The sequence below is a fragment of the Neopelma chrysocephalum genome, unplaced genomic scaffold (genome assembly GCF_003984885.1).
Source record: "Neopelma chrysocephalum unplaced genomic scaffold, ASM398488v2 Primary Assembly neopelma1_67, whole genome shotgun sequence".
NCBI classification, from domain to species: Eukaryota; Metazoa; Chordata; class Aves; order Passeriformes; family Pipridae; genus Neopelma; species Neopelma chrysocephalum.
Genome location: NW_020897726.1, coordinates 992,562 through 1,010,729, shown reverse-complemented (window position 1 = coordinate 1,010,729; position 18,168 = coordinate 992,562). Strand labels below are relative to the sequence as shown.

Below are 18,168 nucleotides of genomic sequence, written 5' to 3'. Positions count from 1 at the left end.
AAGGTGCTGCACTTGGGCTGGGACAACCGCTGGTATCCATACAGGCTGGGGGATGGAGGGATCAAGAGCTGCCCTGCTGAGGACTTGGGGGTGTTTGTGGATGAGAGGTTGGACATGAGCTGGCAATGTGTGCTGACAGCCCAGAAAGCCAGTTGTATCCTGGGCTGCACCAAAAGCAGTGTGGCCAGCAGGGCAAGGGAGGTGATTTCTGTCCCTCTACAGACACCACCTGCAAAGCTGCATCCAGCTCTGGGGTCCCTGGCATGGGAAGGACAAGGACCTGTTGGAGTGAGTCCAAAGGAGGGCCACCAAGTTGCTTAGAGCGATGGAGCACCTCTCCTATGATGAAATTGGGATTGTTCAGCCTGGAAAAGAAAGGGCTTAGGGGTGACCTTATAGCAGCTTTCCAGTACCTGAAGGGAGCCTACAAGAAAGCTGGAGAGGGCAGTGGTGTGTAGTGACAGAACAAGGGGGAATGGATTCAAACTGAATGAGAGTAGGTTTAGATTGGTTATTAGGAGGAAATGCCTCACTGTGAGGATGGCGAGACACTGGAACAGGTTGCCCAGGGAGGCTGTGGATACCCCATCCCTTGCCAGTGTTCAAGGCCAAGTTGGAAGGGGCTTTGAGCAACCTGGTCTATTGGAAGTTGTCCCTGCCCATGGCAGGGAGGTTGGAACCAGATGATCTTTAAGGTCCCTTCCAACTCAAACTGTTCTGTGATTATATGATTCTGTGATCATTACAAATTAATTTGTTTCAAAACATGATTATGTCCTAAATTATTTATCTATATTCTGAACTCAGTAACAGAAGTGTGGTTTTACTAGAAGAAGTACTGCCCTGAAAATGTGGTATTAATAAACAGCACTCTGACGCATATGCTCTAAGTCAAAGAAGTATCTGAAAAGCATAATTATAATAAAATACTGTTGTGATGTAACTGTGGAAAGGAACATTAAAAAATTTCTGATTTCATAATAATCTGCTCTCTGTAATTCAAAACAAAAATATTTTTGTAGTTATCAGAAGTAATAGTCATCCAGTTATAAACTTCTCATAGTTTGGTAGTATCATAGCTTGTACCATATGCCAAGCAAGTGACTTTACTCCTACTTAACGAAACTTCTAAAAATACAAGTTTATGACAAAAAACTCAAACATGTACAACAGTGATAACAAATATGATCACATTACAGTTATCCTTTCTGGGGAGAGATGTGGAACAGACCCACTTACTTCTTCTATAACACGGCTTTTCTCCCATCCTCTTCGAATTCTCCTCAGTTTCCTACTTACACATGGCAAAAGTAAAATGATCTTACCTAGAATTACAATGGAAGGCAGAACAAGGGCAAGAACAAAATTTGGTGGTGTATAAAATCTGTAATACTCTTCTTCAAAAGCTCTTTTCCATCCGTAAATCAATACATGGAAAGTACTTATAAGCAGAGCAACGTATCCAAGTGTCGACTTTGAAAAAAGAGAAAACAGGGAAAAAAAGAGAGATATAATAGTACTTGGTCCTTCATCTGACAGCTCTAACCCATTATTTTAACATTTATTAGACATGTTAAAATCTCTTACCTATTCACTATATTAAATTAGCAATATGTGGTTGTAAGTTCACATGTTCTGAAAATCACAGACTGAACTGAGCACTGATTTACAATGTATCTCTGCTAACATCTATAGGCCTTTCAGTCAAAACTGAAATGATGTCTGCCCAAATCCTAAGCAATGGAAGTCAACTTCAGGATATGTATGCAAATAAGGAACAACTCCAATGTAGTTACTGGAACAACATCCATTGTGATTGGAAATTAAGTTTCCTGTTTCTTAACTATGAGAATAGATCACTTCCAAGATGCCTTATTATGAAACAATGCAATTCTGCTGGAAGGGATTTGGGTCTAACATTGCAGATTTTTATCACTCTGAGATGTGCAGCTTACTTCTTCCTTACAAAGGCTTGCACCCACTTGTCTGACATTAGCATAAACCATGCCTTACTTTTCTCCATCAGCTGTTCCCAAGTGGTTAACGGGGATATCTGAACTGCAGGGCTTGGGCATAACAGCACAAAACAATGATGCAATTTATCATAAACGGGCAGTGCTGGATGAAAGGTGAAGTAGAAGGTTCCCACAGCACCCTGCAGAGGACCTCTTACCTAGAGCATGCCACAGAAGGTGGTGATAATAGGGGTCACTGTTTCTGTGAATCTGCCTTTTTAAGGACCCTGTAGTTGTAATGCTCTGAAGACTTGACAATTATTAAATTGTCAAATTTCAATTCAATATTTATTAAAGTATTAACTTTCCCAAACCATGATAAAAAAGACTACTATGCTTTGACTTTTGCTGGTGATCAAATGAAAAAAACCTCTTTTTGGCCCAAACTGATGTAATGACCAACTACAAATGTTAGGAAACATTTGTAGAATATTATTGAAACAGAGAAAGACTATTAAGAAAGGTAAGCGGCTACCAAGGTATTGTTTAATTCCAGTAAATGAAGACACAAAGAAAAATGCAGCCTATGGGTCTATAATAGGTAGTAAAAGAAATAATTCCATCTACTTCAAGATTAAGCAGTTTCTAGGGAAAGGAGAATGTCTAATACCATTTGCAAGGATTCCCAGATATAATAGTATAAAAGGAAAATACTTCTGTTAATTTCTTGGGATTGGTACCCTGTTGACTTGCCAGTATTTATGCACCTTTTTTGCCAATGGTTTCAGGGCCTTGTTGTTACGCTTTAGATATGCTGCACACTTTTTTTAAAAAAAAGAACGATTTGCTGCCAAAATATTCCATAAGAAACACTGAGAGTAACACTTGTAGATATGAAAATGGCACATGCGGTATCTGAACGGAAGCTCTGGTAAGAAGTTTGGACAGAAAACAATACTATCGAATCTGATGCTTTAATATGTTATTGCAGATTTTTGCTGGTATGACTGTTCTGAATTCATAGTTGTTATATCACCGCCAACAGGGAGAAGGGCACAAGTGAATCATATCCTTCACTTCTTCATCAGGATTAATGATGAGAACTATAACAATTCTTGAAAAAGAAACAAAAGGGAAATCTTACAGAGTCATTTCCCTTTATTTTTTTAATTTTAGTGCTTATTTAAATTCAATTTGCAAGCTCCAGTTTTGAGACATCTATACAAGTCTTTCTATCTAATGGCAGAATGGAAGCTAAGAAGTACATCAGTATATTTTGAACTAACAACACAAGGACAAGAAAAACGATGCACCTTTATTAAGTTGTTTTTTTTTTTGCCCTGTGGCATGCTTCTTTGAAGTGGTGGTAGGGCATGTGTTAGTGTGCACTGGACAATTTCAACCACACATCTAAAAATCTAACAAAGACATTCCTATAGGAGCTTCTGTCAGCTACTAGTGCTATCTTCTTCTACCAGGCCCTTAATTACTGCCACCAGGAACTGGATGATAACTCCTTTAAAAGCAGAGGACTTCTGAAAGCAGCAAGAAGCAATACTTTTTCTTCACTGGTAAATTCACATAGGACAGAGAGCAGCAACATCAGTTGTAAATCTTGGGAACCCTCTGCCTAGGCTCTAGGATGGCTGCTGGGAAAAGGGCAAGAATATCTTTGGTTGCTTTGCTTCCTTATCTTCCATAATACTGTGTTTCCTGAAAGTTGAGTAAGAGATTAGCACATTTCCTATGGATTCTCCAATCTTTTAGCTTTTCTCTAGGTCTTCCCTGGTTTGTTTCTTTTCCTTCCTGATCAGTCTTTTAGCCAATATGGGAGATTCCCAGCCAGGACTACTAATATACTGGACAAACTGGCATTGTTTGGGAAAAGAAACAACAAAAGTTAGAGGAGTGGAAAAGATGAAAGAGAAAAATCCCTAAAATGTTACCAGAAAAATGTACATATATTGAGACAATAATCTGCTGTAGGGCAAATCTTTTTCAGGAATTTCTACCTTCACAGTGGTTGAATAATTCCAAGCAATTTATATTTACAAAAGGTACTTTCTAAAGTCTACATTTACGCAAGATATACACTGGATTCCCCTAGTAACAGGATACTGCTAAACTTATAAACCACCGGTAGCAACTCTGCTTGGAATCTTACCCATAAACTTGCTAAATACTCAGGCCTCAATCTTCTCTACTCTGGGGAAGAAGTATCCTATTCTTGTGGGAGAACCAAGGCAGGGCAGCCCTTCCTCAAAGCGTATGCACAAGAAAAGTTTTAGTAATACTGTCTCCAAAAAGCTTTAGGATTGTGCTAGCAGAGAAAAGGAATGTCTACAAAAGGTCAGCTTCCCATTACATAAATGGTCGAGTTGTGCTGATTTTTGCTAAAAAACATAAAGCTCAGCTTTCAAAACCAGTCTGCTCTGTCCACTGCCACTTTGAGTGATGGGTTTTGGACTTCAACTTTTAGACTGGAAAACAAAAGCAGCAGTCACTAATGCTTACATTATATATTTACGGTTTAACTTCCCTCAGAAGACTGAAGGTCCAGTGCAGCACTGCTTGCAAACCACATTCCCCATTTCCTTGTATTTTATGTGACTGCTCAAGGACTGGTTTCAATAAATTCCTTTTTCTGTTTGCAGTGTGTTGGTTTAGGCTGTTTATTCTGCCTGCTATGGCAAAATATGAATTCTTTTGTATTTCTTGTCCATGTCTATCTTTGTTCCTTATCCAAATATGTTTAGAAGAAAAAAAGAAGAGTACTGAAGTGGCATTTAAGCAAACCAATGCATTAGTTTATCAGCCCCAGCTTTCTTCCCTGCTGCTTTCCTCAGCAAGCTTCAATGCCTGCAAAGTTTCATTCTAAGTGCCCATCATCTAGGATCTCCTACTGAGCAAACTCTTCATCACTGCCTCGTTTTGTGGCTCCTCTATCCAGATGTTATGAGTGTTTCTCTCTGAATCATGATGAAGTGATCAGATCTTTGTTTTGTACAGTAGTCAGCTCTGTACTGCAGCAATTCCAAGTTTTCTGCTGGTCTCCTAGCTCCCTCTAGGACTGACACAGTAACTTCCTTTTGCACTATTAAACTTTCTCATATCTTACTTTGTTCATATTTATACTCTGAGGGAACGAGTGGAACCTGCACTGCTTGTCCTCTCAAAGTCCTTTTTCCCTGATGACGCAGGCTGGAATTTTTGGGGCTCCTGACACCTGTGCTGTGAAGCCAGGCTAGGCAAGATGGAGGCATCTCCAAAATATAATTTGGGATATCAAAGACAACAATGATTTCTGGGCAAAAACATTCACAACTGGGGTTTCTTTACAGTATTAGGAAGACTGTGGTAAAGTTGGTTTGAACCACTGTGGGTAGGGGAGATGCTACTTAGGGCTTGTACTACTGGAACGGGGCTAGAAAATAGTCTATACTGTATATGTTAATAAATTCAGATTTTCCTAGTAGGACTTAAGACTGAATATGTCCTAGTGGTAAAACTCTTCAGAAGAGGCCAGACCCTTATTTTGATGAAACTGCATTTACTAAGATGAGCAAGCAATAGTATGTTATTCTCGGTGGGAAGTGCCGAGCTGAGAAACCGTCTGAGTGTGCTGACTGACTGATTCTTCATCCGTCAGAAGCAAAAGAAGTTCAGCAACTGTTGTGGCAAATCATCTGAGATTCAGGACTAAAGCTAGAAACATACTGCTTTTCCCAGCTAAAAGAAAAGCAGCATTGAGATGGTGGGCTAGTAGTTCCATTGTTTGTCCCTCTGACTTAAGAGAAGATTGAGAAAATGAAGTTCAAATTTGCTTCATCTTACTGCACATCAGTAGAAGAAAAATATAAAAGACAGTAACTACTATGATGTTTTATCTGTTCTACTTGCATACTGGGTACAATGAAGGTTGTGCAGAAATACAGACTCTTTTTACTTTAGTAAGGAATCAGTGAAAGTCTGTTTTCTGATTGAAAAAAAAAAGACAATTTTTTTGGACAAGTAATGAAGAACAACTTACATCCTGAGAAGTAATTAATGACAAAGTAAAGTATCTTTAATATTCATTAACTTTAAGGAAATTTTTAGTAGTTCAGTGTTTTTTGTGATTAAAAATTGCAAATGATCATAATTAATTACTAATACCAGTTCTTTTCAGTACATAATGCAGTTTCAACTGTAACATACCTCCAGAGCAAAATACTCATAGATGATTCATTAGAGTTCATATTTGTTAAAATTTGGAACTATTTTGACTTGTTTACAGTGGAAATAACTGCAGTAAATATGATACAATAAAAAATGCCCATGCAGATATACATCATTATGCTTGTTGTGTGGGTTGATTCAGTCACATAAGCCCAAAATTTGGAAATTTGAGAAAGGAAAAATAATGCTGTGTTTGTGTCTGGAAGTCATTACTGGATAAAGACATCATGTCACTCACGAGTGAAAACATGTTTTTCCCTTTTACACTAATGTTTTAAATCACCCAATAGCAGTACCATTGTCCACACACAGAGAACTCCAGATGGCAGAGATGTTGTAACAATACAATTGGGTATTTACTTGCTCTGAAGGCTCAAAGCCAGGAGTGTGGATAGACAGTTCTGTCAGGATAATTCTACTTTGGAAAACTTTTCAGCAAACTTTTTGTAGGTCTACCTGCAGTGTTCCAGCAACGGAAACCCAAGGGGAAGGGAAGACATTACCTTACAGACAGAAGACCTCAGACACCTATAGCCATTGAAGAGTTCCCCACCACTCCCTTTAAAATGTCTGTAAAGTGCAACTGAAGCGCTGAACAGTAAAGTCAGTGCCTGTGTTCTGAAGTGAACAGGACTAAGAATTAGGCAATATTATTACAATGGCTATGCTGAAAAAACTGTTAATCAGAGAAGACTGAGTTAAGACTACAGTACTGAAGTCAAAGTCAGAAAACAAAACAAAACATAACAAAACCCCAAACTGTACACACTTAGGAAATTTTCATCAGACCAAATCCTAATAAAATTTCCTATGCCTGACTGCTACCTAAAACTAATGGCAACTTTGTGTAGAAGCAAATACTAAGATGTTTATTAAAGCCAATATTTCTCATTATTTTATGTTGATTAAGCCTGCCTGTTGTAGATATTTATCTGAGGAAGGAAGGCAGCAGGTGTGCCAGGGCCTGGAAAAGCCTCTGATTTTAATAAACAAAACTTTATGTTTTACAAATTTTCATTTTACATTTTCAGCTAATGGAAATAATGCAGCTGAGAGCTGTATCAAGTCCCTCACTTGTGGGAAGCAAAACTAAATCAATGACACCATGGCTGTCAGAGGGCTGTGCAATAAAAATCCTGTAGGACAAATTAAGTCTTCAGTTTTAACAGTTGTGTGCATCTACATATAGTAGTATCCCATCAGTATCACTGCCTTTAGCAAGTTTGTCCAAATTTATCTAATTTGAATTTAGCAAGAAATTTTAACACTGGAAAAGGAATAGATTAGTGATCATTTGGTCTTAGCTATGTTGATTATTTAAGACCAAGAAGTGTAAAATGTAAAGTCCTATTCTAACATTTATGAAATGCTTAATGTGCCTCCATGGTAATATATTTGCTAAGTAAGGATATGTTGTTTTTATTAAATTACCAGAGAGGAAAAAAAAGCTCTTGTCATGTTGCAATTTGCTTTTGTTTGTGATCGTGATGATGATCGAAGAATTCTTGTTAACAACAAAACCCCATTATTCAAAAAGTAACATACCTGAATAAAACTGAACTCCCTCCAGTTTAAGGCACTGTTTACTGAAGGGATGGAAGTTACTGCCAGCAAAGAAAGCAATCCAAGACTCATTATTCCAAAGGAAATATACATTTCAATTCGCCACACTTCTTCCTCATTCCAAGAATTTTCAACATTTGCATGAACCTGATGAAAAAGAAAAAAGGAAGAACTTTATTCTACAGAATATTAAAAATACCAACAGAAGTTATTTTGCAGACTTAAAAGTCCACAGTGGCAGGACAACTATAAAATGGGGTCAAATACTTCAGAGGTTTCCTCATGTCTCGGAGAAAAACAACTATTTCCTTACTGCTGGGACTGGCTCTTGCTAGATTAAAAATATATTAAACAAGGAAATTTAGATGTTAAACGAAAATGTAACATTATAAGCCACTTACAACAATTCTGTTATAAAATCAGGTAATTCTGCACATTCCTATGCACAGTAGAAAAGCAGATGTATCCTTCAGACCCTGCAAATTTAAATTCTGTACACAAATTGAATAAACCTGCGATTTGTTTTTAGTTTGTTACATTTGGAAATAGTTTAGCATAATTTCCCAATTTTGCTTTATCTCCCTAGTCCAAGCTAGTTTGTCTCTTTCACTACTGACATCAGATACACAGAATATTCTGAGTTGAAAGGGACCCAAAATGTCCAACTCTTAAGTGAATGGCTCACAGAGGGATTGAGCCCACAACCTTGGTGTTATTAGCACCAGGCTCTAACCAGCTGAGCTAGTCTCAGGGTTCTCATTAGAGAGCCTTACCAGAAAAAAGAAACAACTCAGGACCTTAACAATTAAGAAGCTTGGATATTAAATTATTTTCCACTTTCAGGTGGACTATTGCAATATGACATGCCTTGAAAGAGGTTCACTAGCAATATGAGCAAGTGAGAGTTTTACAATATCATTAAAAGTAATTTCTTAGTAAAAGCGTCAGTGGATCCCTTAGTATTACTAATTCTAAGTGTGAACAATTATAGTTTCTTGCTGTCTTCCATAGTTTTGCCCCTCCTGTCTTTCCCTTAAGTTCAGTTTTTCGTGCTAGCCCTTTCAGAGTTTGTGGACCCAATCTCTGTTAATTTGTTCCATTCAATTTTATTTCCTTAGTGCATTTTCCTTTCTGTTCTATCACACCTCTCTTTCCCACAGATTTTATATGCAGAATGGCAATGCTGTTTTTCTGGCAGTGCTGCTTCTCAGCTACTTTAAAGGTGACAGTAAGCTGCCTCACTGACAGACAGGAGAGTCAGACCCCCTTCTAAAGGATGACAGATTTGTCGGAGATTGTTTCAGGGTTATGCAAGACCAATTGTTCCTGGGAACTGTGAGTCAATCTCTATTGCCTGCAAGAGATTATGTTCACAGAATTTTAAATGAATAAAGTCCTTTTACCACTGGTCCAAAATGTTAAAAAGTATCAGCATTTTCTTTTCCTTTTTTTTTAACATAGATGTATCTGTAGGGGTACATGTATCTACCCTTATACTTTTCATACTTGTAAATGCACTTATGAAGTATATACATACTTCCCCCATATGTTAAGTATACATAGAGAGGAACATACCTCAGAATTTTCCTGCTGTTGCTCTTATCCTGTCTATCCTATATTCTCCTTGTGTATATTACTATCAGGACTTTCAGTAGGACACGTCCTTGACTCCCCCTACCACACAAATGTGACTGCAGTTTGACCCACAAGCTGAGCAAAATGCACAGATGTTTCTTTTAGTCTCCTTATTTGGCACCAGCTGTGCATAACACATTACATTCTGTGCTGAAAACACTAGAAAAAACTAAGAAAACATATATATTGTATTCAGGAGCCATATGCACACAGCAAAGGCCTTTTTGGCTCACTGACCTAAAGACTGTCTCACCTGTTGATACGCCAGGTTGAGGAACAAGTACCGCTCCGATCTCCTCATGGGTAAGCACAGGCTGTACACCACGTGCACTGTTGCAAAGAAGAAACTGAGCAGTCCAAGCTGCTTTCGACACTGGAGCCAGTTGTCCAGCCAAGGTGGAAACCGCCGATACTTAGTGCCATAGTAAAGTTGGTAAGCAGCTGCAATAAGTCCCGATAAATACACTAGAGAAAGTAAAGTGATTGCAACAATTGGCAGAGTCTTGTTCACGATCTCAATGGGAATCTTGTAAAAGTCGCTCTGCTGGTTTCTCATGTACGGATGGATTACATCTCTGACGAAGGAATAGATGAAGAAAAATGTTGCCAGGCTAATAGCAATCAGTACAGGCCCCTTCCACAGGGTGAACAGTCGCAGAGGCAAGTTTTCAATTTCCCTTGAAGATGTCAATGCCCCCACATCAATAGGAATAAAACTGAGCTTACGGGCAAGCTCAATAACTTGATGGCGAGCCTGAACATTGTTACTGCATATATAGACCTGTTGAGAAAGTCAAGGCAATTGTCTGTAGTCACAGAAAGAGACTCAAAGGTAAAAAATCCCCAACGAAACCCCACAAAAACCTTAAGGTCCTTCAGATCAAAACTATGACACTACTGCTAAAACTGTACACTGTTATCCCACCTCATATCACCAAGATGAGAATGAAATCACATAAAAATCCAGCCAAAGTGCAAATATGCCCATTGATTTAGCAAAACAGTAAACAAAACAAATTGGCTTTATCTTGGTGTAACTGATGAGCTGACTGTGGGATGTCCTGCAATCTGCACACTGAAACCCCTCATACCGAAATGTCTATAGGACTGGATCGAACTTGAAACAATGGCTAAAAGCATTTCAGAAAATCACAAGTTCTCTCAAAAATACAGGAATCTTGAATGATGACCCTAAAACAGCTGTAGCATAAACAGAATGCAAAGCAGAGAACTATGTAATCTCTTGATATATAATAATTTTAGCTTCATTTCACAATGCAAACTTCCACGGATTCCAGATTTGAATGTTTATCAGCAAAGACAAAAACTAGAAGCCAGATAATAACTAGTTCTAGAGACCAGTTTATTACACAGTGAAAAAATGCACTGCTACAAAGTACTTTAAGGTTCTTTTAAAATTTACAGTGGGCTATAGTTTGCCCAACACTGTTTGCTGATCATCTGCATTAGAGCAAACATGATCTGTTTTGACAGAAGTGAATTACTTACAGTGCAGTGCTATTCTGAAAGGGGATAAAAGGAGTCTGGCGAGGTTATTTTTAAAATTACGCTAATTCTGTATTAATTGCATTCCATTTAAATCTACATGAAGAGTCAGAAAACTCAATTTAATCTCTCAAAGTAGTCACATTACACCAGTCATTTCTCATGTATTTCTCAGAGGCCATAAAAGCTGTGAAGGACTCGATTCCTGAATAGGCTTAAATTCTTTGTATGACTTCAGCAAAGCATGAAAAACATAAAGATGCCTTTTCTATATGCAGGATGGATTTGGGGAACATACTGGGAAGGAATTTGAACATGATGTTCTCAAGTAGTCCTGGATCTAATGAATCTTAGAAACATGTGTGCCTCCTTCTTTTTCCTCATATTTATGATTTTGGGGCAACTAAAAGCTACAAAATTTCTTTCAATCCCTTTGCTGCTATTTGAAGCAAGTATTTTTAGAACAGCTGACTCCTAAGCCCTGGGATCAGGAGCTCAGATTTCTATGCATCTTTTTCAATAGTTTATCCCAATACTGAAACTCAAATATACTGCGAAAGACTGTCTCTATCCTTGTATAAAGCACAAGGATACACGTGAACGTATTTCCTATGGAAAACATTAAGAACCAACTCCTCTCATCTGTTTGTAGTCATTTAAAGGTCATCTGTCTACTCTAAGATTGTATCCATGTTTCCCCTGCAATCTTTAAAGATAAACAGGCAACTCAGGGAAAAATTCGGACCACTTAGTCTATATGTCTTACAAGGGGATGAACTCGACTCTGAAAATTTTATTGGCTATTAAAACATAGGCTAAAGGTCCACCCAGGATATTAGGTACGTTAAGTCAGGTAGAATGAATCCCATGAGTTCTGGCTGCTTACATTCAGTTCCTGTCATTTGCATCTTACAACTTAAATTTATACCAATAATACCACTTACCTGTCTGCTGGCATCCTTTGGTCCTAACTGCAGTGACCAAGCTGAAATGACATTGAATCCTTTGACAATCAGGGAATCAGGAAAAAGTGATGCCAAATACTCTGCATTGGAGTCCGGATATTGGTCTACTCTTGTATTATTGCTGACATCAATCAGAATTTTACCAGCAAGTAAATGTTTGAGGTCCCACAAAGAGATGTAATGTTCTCTGTGTATGGCTACAAAAATGATGTTTGTTTTTGCTACTGCATCTTCATGATGAGTGACATCAACCACATGGGGAAAGAACTCAGCAGCATGTTTAGGGTTCCTGCTTCCTACGACCACATGGTACCCACATCTGATGAGTCTAATTGTCAATGACTTAGCGAAGTCTCCACTTCCAATGATGCCTATTGTGACCTTACTGGCATCCTTGATACCATTAGCAACATTTGGTAGAAAAGTTTCATTGAGGTTCTTGGGGCTCCCCATCATAGAGATTGATTCCATATTTCCAAGACACCAAACCTACAATGATTTCTTTGGGGGGTGAGGGGAGAAGAGAAAAGGAAAAAGAGAAAACAACAGAAGGAAAAATGCAACATCATACAATTATGAGGCATCAGAATCCATAAACACCTATGGAAACAAAATCTTTGGTTCTAAGTTCCATATTATATTTTCTTCTTAATAAAGTATGTGCTCTTCAATTTTGTCTTGCAATGTGTCACTAATAGAAGGAGCAATAAGAAATATAAAACACTTCAAGCACTTCAATAATACAGCTCCATTAGTAAATAATATTTCTTCCATCTTCTCCTATTCCCTATCTTCCACTGCCTTGGAATGCTAGACCACAACAGTCAACAGAAAAATGAGAAGAAATATGTTAGAAAAACTGGATAATTATGGAAAATGCTAGAAAGTAGAGAGTGCTGGCCTGGGATTGGCATGAGGACAGTGAGTTCACGGAAGTTGAACTCCATTAAAAGCTTATCAGGTTATTATTGTGATATCCTCTACTGGTCATGAAGGAAGGGATGCAAAAGTCTCAAAGCTGCAAATGTCATGGCTATCACCATGACAGACATCCAGCTGTCAGCCTGGGAAATGGGCTGCCCACATGGATCCAATGGCAAAGACAACAAGGGAAATTTATCAAGGCCTAGTCATGAGATCACTAATGACATTTCTAGGTCAGACTGCTAGGTCTGGCCAAGGAGGAATAAGGATTAACTGTGGATGCAAGGGTAAAGGATCCAAGGCCATGGGTTACAAATATGCTCAACAGAAATTTCTGACCAGGTCAGTAAGATAAGTCCTGGACACAAACACATGGGACAGCATTCCACAAAAAACTAATGGGAGGAAAAGACAGATTTCGTGCAATAATAAAAGGGAAGATAGTTTTAAGACTCAAATTCAGTGCAGTAAGGGATGCTTAGAAGAAGGACAGAGGCTAAGGCTCACTAAAAAATAAAAGAAATAACCACTATATGTTTAGAGAGAAGTGGTCACAGAACTGCAATAAAGCTGTAACAAAGACATTAAAAAACAACCCCCAGCAGGGAAGTCTTCACATGAAACCACAGTTATGACGTAAGTGGTTCTGCACTGTCGTGGTGGCTTGACCCTGGCTGAAAGCCAGGTGCCCAAAAAGCTGGTCTATCACTCCCCTTCTCAGCTGGGCAAGGGAGAGAAAATGTAATAAAAATGAGTTGAGATGAGGGCAGGAAGAGATCACTCACCAGTTACTGTCATAGGCAAAACAGACTTGACCTGGGGAAATTAACCGAATTTATTACCAATCAAAATTGGAGCAGGATAATGAGAAGCAAAACAAATCCCCAAAAAAGCACCTTCCTCCCACCACTTCCTCCTTCCTGGGTTTAACTTTATTCCCAATTCTCCACTTCTTCCCCCAAAGCAGCGCAGGGAGATGGGGAATGGAGGTGCTGGTCAGTTCACCACATGCTGTTTCTGCTGCTGCTTCCTCCTCAAGGAGAGGAGTCCTTCCCCTACCCCAGCATGGGGTCCCTCCCACAGGAGAGTCCTCCATGCACTTCTTCAACTTGAGTCCTTCCCACAGGCTACAGTTCTTCACAAACTGCTCCAGTGTGGCCCCCTTCCATGGACTGCAGTCCTTCAGGAACAAGCTGCTCCAGCAGGGGTTCCCCACAGGGTCACAAGTCCTACCAGGAAACCTCTCCACAGGTCCTGCCAGAAGCCTGCTCCAGAGAGGGCTTCCCACAGGGTCACAGCCTTCCTTGGGGCATCCACTTGCACTGGTGTGGGGCTCCTCCCTTCTCTGCTCTACCATGAACTTCCCAGGGCTGCAGGGGACAGGCTGCTCCACCATGGCTGCACCATGGGCTGCAGGGGAATGTCTGCTCCAGCGTTTAGAGCACCTCCTTCTCCTCCTTCACTGGCCTTGGTCTCTACATTGTTGTTCCTCTCACATATTCTCACTCCTCTCTTCTGTGGCCACAACTACTTTTTTCTTTCTTTTTCCTATCTATATTATCCCAGAGGTGCTACCACCATCGCTGGTGAGCTCAGCCCTGGCCAGCTGTGGGTCCCTCCCAGACCCAGGTGGCACTGCCCCTTCAGACACAGGGTAAGATTCCAGCAGCTGCTCACAGAAGCCACCCCTATAGCACTCCACCCCCCCTCCCACTACCAAAGCCTTGCCAGGTAAACCCCATATAACTTTAGAACAGGAATGAATTCTGAAAATGAAGGAGGCAATGAGGGAAGGCAGGCTAACAAGCAGCAAAGAGATCCACAAGGTTGCTGTCTTGAGAGCAATCAAAAGCAGAACACATAGAAAGGATGAACCAAATGAACCTCTTCCTGAGCCACCATGCAAGAGGTGATATGATGCTACCTAATCATCAGTGGGGCACTTTACCCAGCCATTGGCTAGGAATACAGCATGTGTGGTGAACAACCTCCCACAATTAAAAGTAGCTCTGTGTTTCTGAAATTGGAGGAAGCTACTGAAAGAATGGGTACTTTTCATTTCAGCTTTGTCTAGAAGGGAAGAACTCACTGAAACTGAACTCAGATGCTAAAGATGGAAAGCAATACATGAAACTGACCACAAAGTTAGTATTCCAAGAAAAGATTCTAACAGTGAATCTTTCTGGCAGAGGCAGACCACAGAGATTTTTATGTACGCACTGAAAAAAGCCTTGACTTCTTTCTTACCATGTGACCTGGAATGTATCTAACACATGACCAAACTATTTCCTGCACCATGATGGATTAACACCTAGGAACATAATGAGAATGGCTGTATTTTGATCAGATAAGAGATATAACTGGATATGACAGAACATGCATGTGTTCACCATGTGATTACAGAGGCCCACTTCAGTTCATTCCATACGACACGAAGGTGCTGCAAAACTTTGGGATTGAAAGGAAACCATGAGGAAATGGGCCACCAGTACCATTTAACCTGCTGCAGCCCACTTTCAGTTTTAGTCCAAAGGATCCTTAGGAGAGTGCACATATAGGAATTGGAGATGATGAATTACTCTGGCGAGCTAATTTGGCCCACTGGCCGAAGTTTCTCTCTCCCTTTCTAAGGAAAATACAATGTGAGTAACAGAATAAAACTAACAGACTTCATATAAAAACCTCAGAGAACAGGTTGACATGACTCTAAGGCAAGTAATCCAAGAGATGGAAGAGAGCAGAGAGCTAGCAGTAACTGAAAGGGACTATATTAAATCCACAATGGCAATTCAGAGGAAACAGTGTGTAAGACTGTTTTAACTAAAACAGGGGAGCCTTAACGATCTGAAAAATCACACAAGAAATAAATAAATAAATAAATAAAGGTTTGTGTGCATGGCTACGGAACAGTACAAAAAGTTAAAAAGACAGTGCTATCGTGTAGGGATAAAATTAGAACAATGGCACAGAAGTGAGTTGTAACTAGTAAAGAACATAAATGGTAACAAGTAAAGGTTCCATAAATACAATAAAAAACAGAAGACAGAAGGCAAAGTTTATAACTTCAGAGGAAAAGGAACAAATGATAAGTGATACAAAGTAGGACAAAGTGTTAAACGTCTTCTTTATTTCAGCCCTCAGCAGAAAAGTTAACTGTGAATGGCAATTTAATGAAATTCCTTTTACAGGGAGACAGAAGGTGAGGTCAAAGTCAAAAAAGGTAAATTGAGAGTAAAGGATAAAGATTTTAAAGTCAGCAGACATATGAAACCAACTCTTGGTGTTTAAAATGCCAATTAAAGCGACATCTTGAGAACTCAAGAGAGGACAAGACAGGCAGACTAGCACATTCTATTAAAAGAATGGAGGAGGAGGACTGAGGAAAGCAAAGACTTTTTAGCCTAACTTCAGCCTTTGGACAGATTTTACATCAAGTTATTGAGCAATCCGTTTGTAAATAAGAAGCAGATGACAAGAAGTAGCTGAGGTGGGTTGTTCAGGAACAGACTACAACAAAAAACAACCTTCTTTTACAAAATATATGCCTTGAGAGTTCTAAAAAATAAAAGAAATTACGTAAATTTGACATTTGCTCTTAAGATAAGGTGAGACCACCATAGCGCTGTGTCAGCCAGACGGTGAAACTCGTGAAAGACTGCTCTTGGACAAACAACTGCTGGAAGAAAAAACCGAACAAGCTCAAGCCGGGCGGGCACTGGATGTGTGACCCCTGCCCGGGCGGGCACTTACGGGGCGCGGGGATGGCGGGAGGCCGGGGGCGGGCCGGCGCCCCCTCGGCGGGCTGGCGGGCGGCAGCGCGGAGCGGGGATCCAGCGCAGGGCAGCTCGGCGGGGCCCTGGTCCGGGCCGGCATCTCCAGCTGCAACGACAACACGCCGTGACACCGCCCGCCCGGCCCCTCCGCCCCCCGGGCACAGCCGGGGCAGTGCTGCCAGGCCCGCCCGCCGCGGGGCGGCGGCTGCCCGGCACCCTTGCGGCTGCGGCAGGCCGGGCCGCTCCGCTCCGCTCCGTGGGGCCCCGGCACCGCCAGAGCCTGCCCGGAGCCGGGGGCAGCCGTGGCGCAGCCGCCGCCGCCACCACGATAGGCAGCGGGGAAAGCCCCGCGCGGCTGGGCCAGGGAGCGCCTGGCGGGGATGGAGCCCCTCCCGCCCCGGCGCCTCTCACCTCCACCCGCCCGCCAGGAGCTCCGCGCCGCCGCTCCTCCTCACTGACCAGCCCCGCAGTGCCGGGCGGGCGGGGAGGCGGTGCCTCTCCTGCCGCCGCGACCCGCCCCCTGCGGCCGTTCCGCCACGGCCGGGGGGAGGCTGGCGTGGAACCGGGGGTCTTAGTGGGTGACCGGTTGACCATGAGTCGGCAGTGTGCCCTTGCTGCCAGGAGGGTCATCGGTATCCTAGGGTGCGTCGGGAGGAGTGTGGCCAGCAGGCTGAGGGAGATGATCCTCCCCCTCTACCTGGCTTTCGTGAGGCCACATCTAGAGTGCTGTGTCCAGTTCTGGGCGCCTCAAAACAAGAAAGACAAGGAGCTACTGGAGAGGATCCAGCGGCTATGCACAAAGAAGATTAGGGGTCTGGAACGTCTCTCTTATGAGGAGAGACTGCAGGAGCTGGGCCTGTTTAGTCTGGAGAAGAGAAGACTGAGAGGAGATCTCATTAATGCATATAAATATCTCAAAGGTGGGTGCTAGAGGATGGTGCCATACTCTTTTCGGTGGTGCCTAGTGATAGGACAAGGAGCAACGCTCATAAATTAAAACACATGAAGTTTCACCTTAACACAAGGAAGTGACAGCACTGTCACTGCCAGGCTGGCCGGGGAGGTCATGGAGTCTCCCTCTCTGGAGACATTCAAAACCCACTTGGATGTGTTCCTGTGTCACCTGCTCTAGGTGACTCTGCCTTGGCAGAGGGGTTGGACTAGATGGTCACCAGAGGTCCCTTGCAACCCTAACAATTCTGTGTTTCTGTGATTCTGTGACAGTACCAAGGGTCAGCAACACGTGGGGAGAGGGGTGTGGGTGGCCCCACAGTGCCCTCAGCCCCGGCCATCATCACTGCTCCAGTCCCAACCCCTCTGGCCTGCGCAACACCCCCTGCACAGGCAGAGCCAGACCTGGGTCCTGCTGACACAGTTGAAGACAAATGGAGCTTTTTCCTGAAAAAGCACAGCTTTTGATTTTAAGATTTTCTCATTCATCAAATAAATTCTGTCTTACATTAAGAAATGCTGTATATGTGACAATGCATAGCCCTCAACCCTTTGTATTTATTGCATTTAAAACCGACCAATCCACGTGAAGATGTATGTCTTTCATGTTGCAGCAAAAAACCTGACACATGCACAGATGATTGAAAAGAAGCATATGATCACACTGAAACACTGAAC

The 18,168-nt window shown here is 41.5% G+C and overlaps 1 protein-coding gene across 1 annotated transcript; it reads right to left on the bottom strand.

Moving 5' to 3' along the window:
- Window positions 1-668: 668 nt before the first annotated feature.
- STEAP2 (STEAP2 metalloreductase) lies at window positions 669-16,678 on the bottom strand. Its single transcript, XM_027684780.1, has 5 exons — window positions 16,517-16,678; window positions 11,822-12,343; window positions 9,625-10,152; window positions 7,719-7,883; window positions 669-1,473 (listed from the first exon to the last, which is right to left on the bottom strand). The coding sequence occupies exons 2-5, from the start codon at window positions 12,311-12,313 to the stop codon at window positions 1,189-1,191; spliced, it is 1,470 nt and encodes a 489-aa protein (XP_027540581.1). The 5' UTR covers window positions 12,314-12,343; window positions 16,517-16,678; the 3' UTR covers window positions 669-1,188.
- Window positions 16,679-18,168: the final 1,490 nt, after the last annotated feature.

Excerpts from the sequence above, each read along its gene's own strand:
- STEAP2 (XM_027684780.1), bottom strand. The coding sequence starts at position 12,313 with ATGGAATCAATCTCTATGATGGGGAGCCCCAAGAACCTCAATGAAACT. Across the intron at positions 10,153-11,821 it reads CAAAGGATGCCAGCAGACAG|GTCTATATATGCAGTAACAA; the intron begins GTAAGTGGTATT and ends CTTTCTCAACAG. Across the intron at positions 1,474-7,718 it reads GGGAGTTCAGTTTTATTCAG|TCGACACTTGGATACGTTGC; the intron begins GTATGTTACTTT and ends CTTTTTTCAAAG.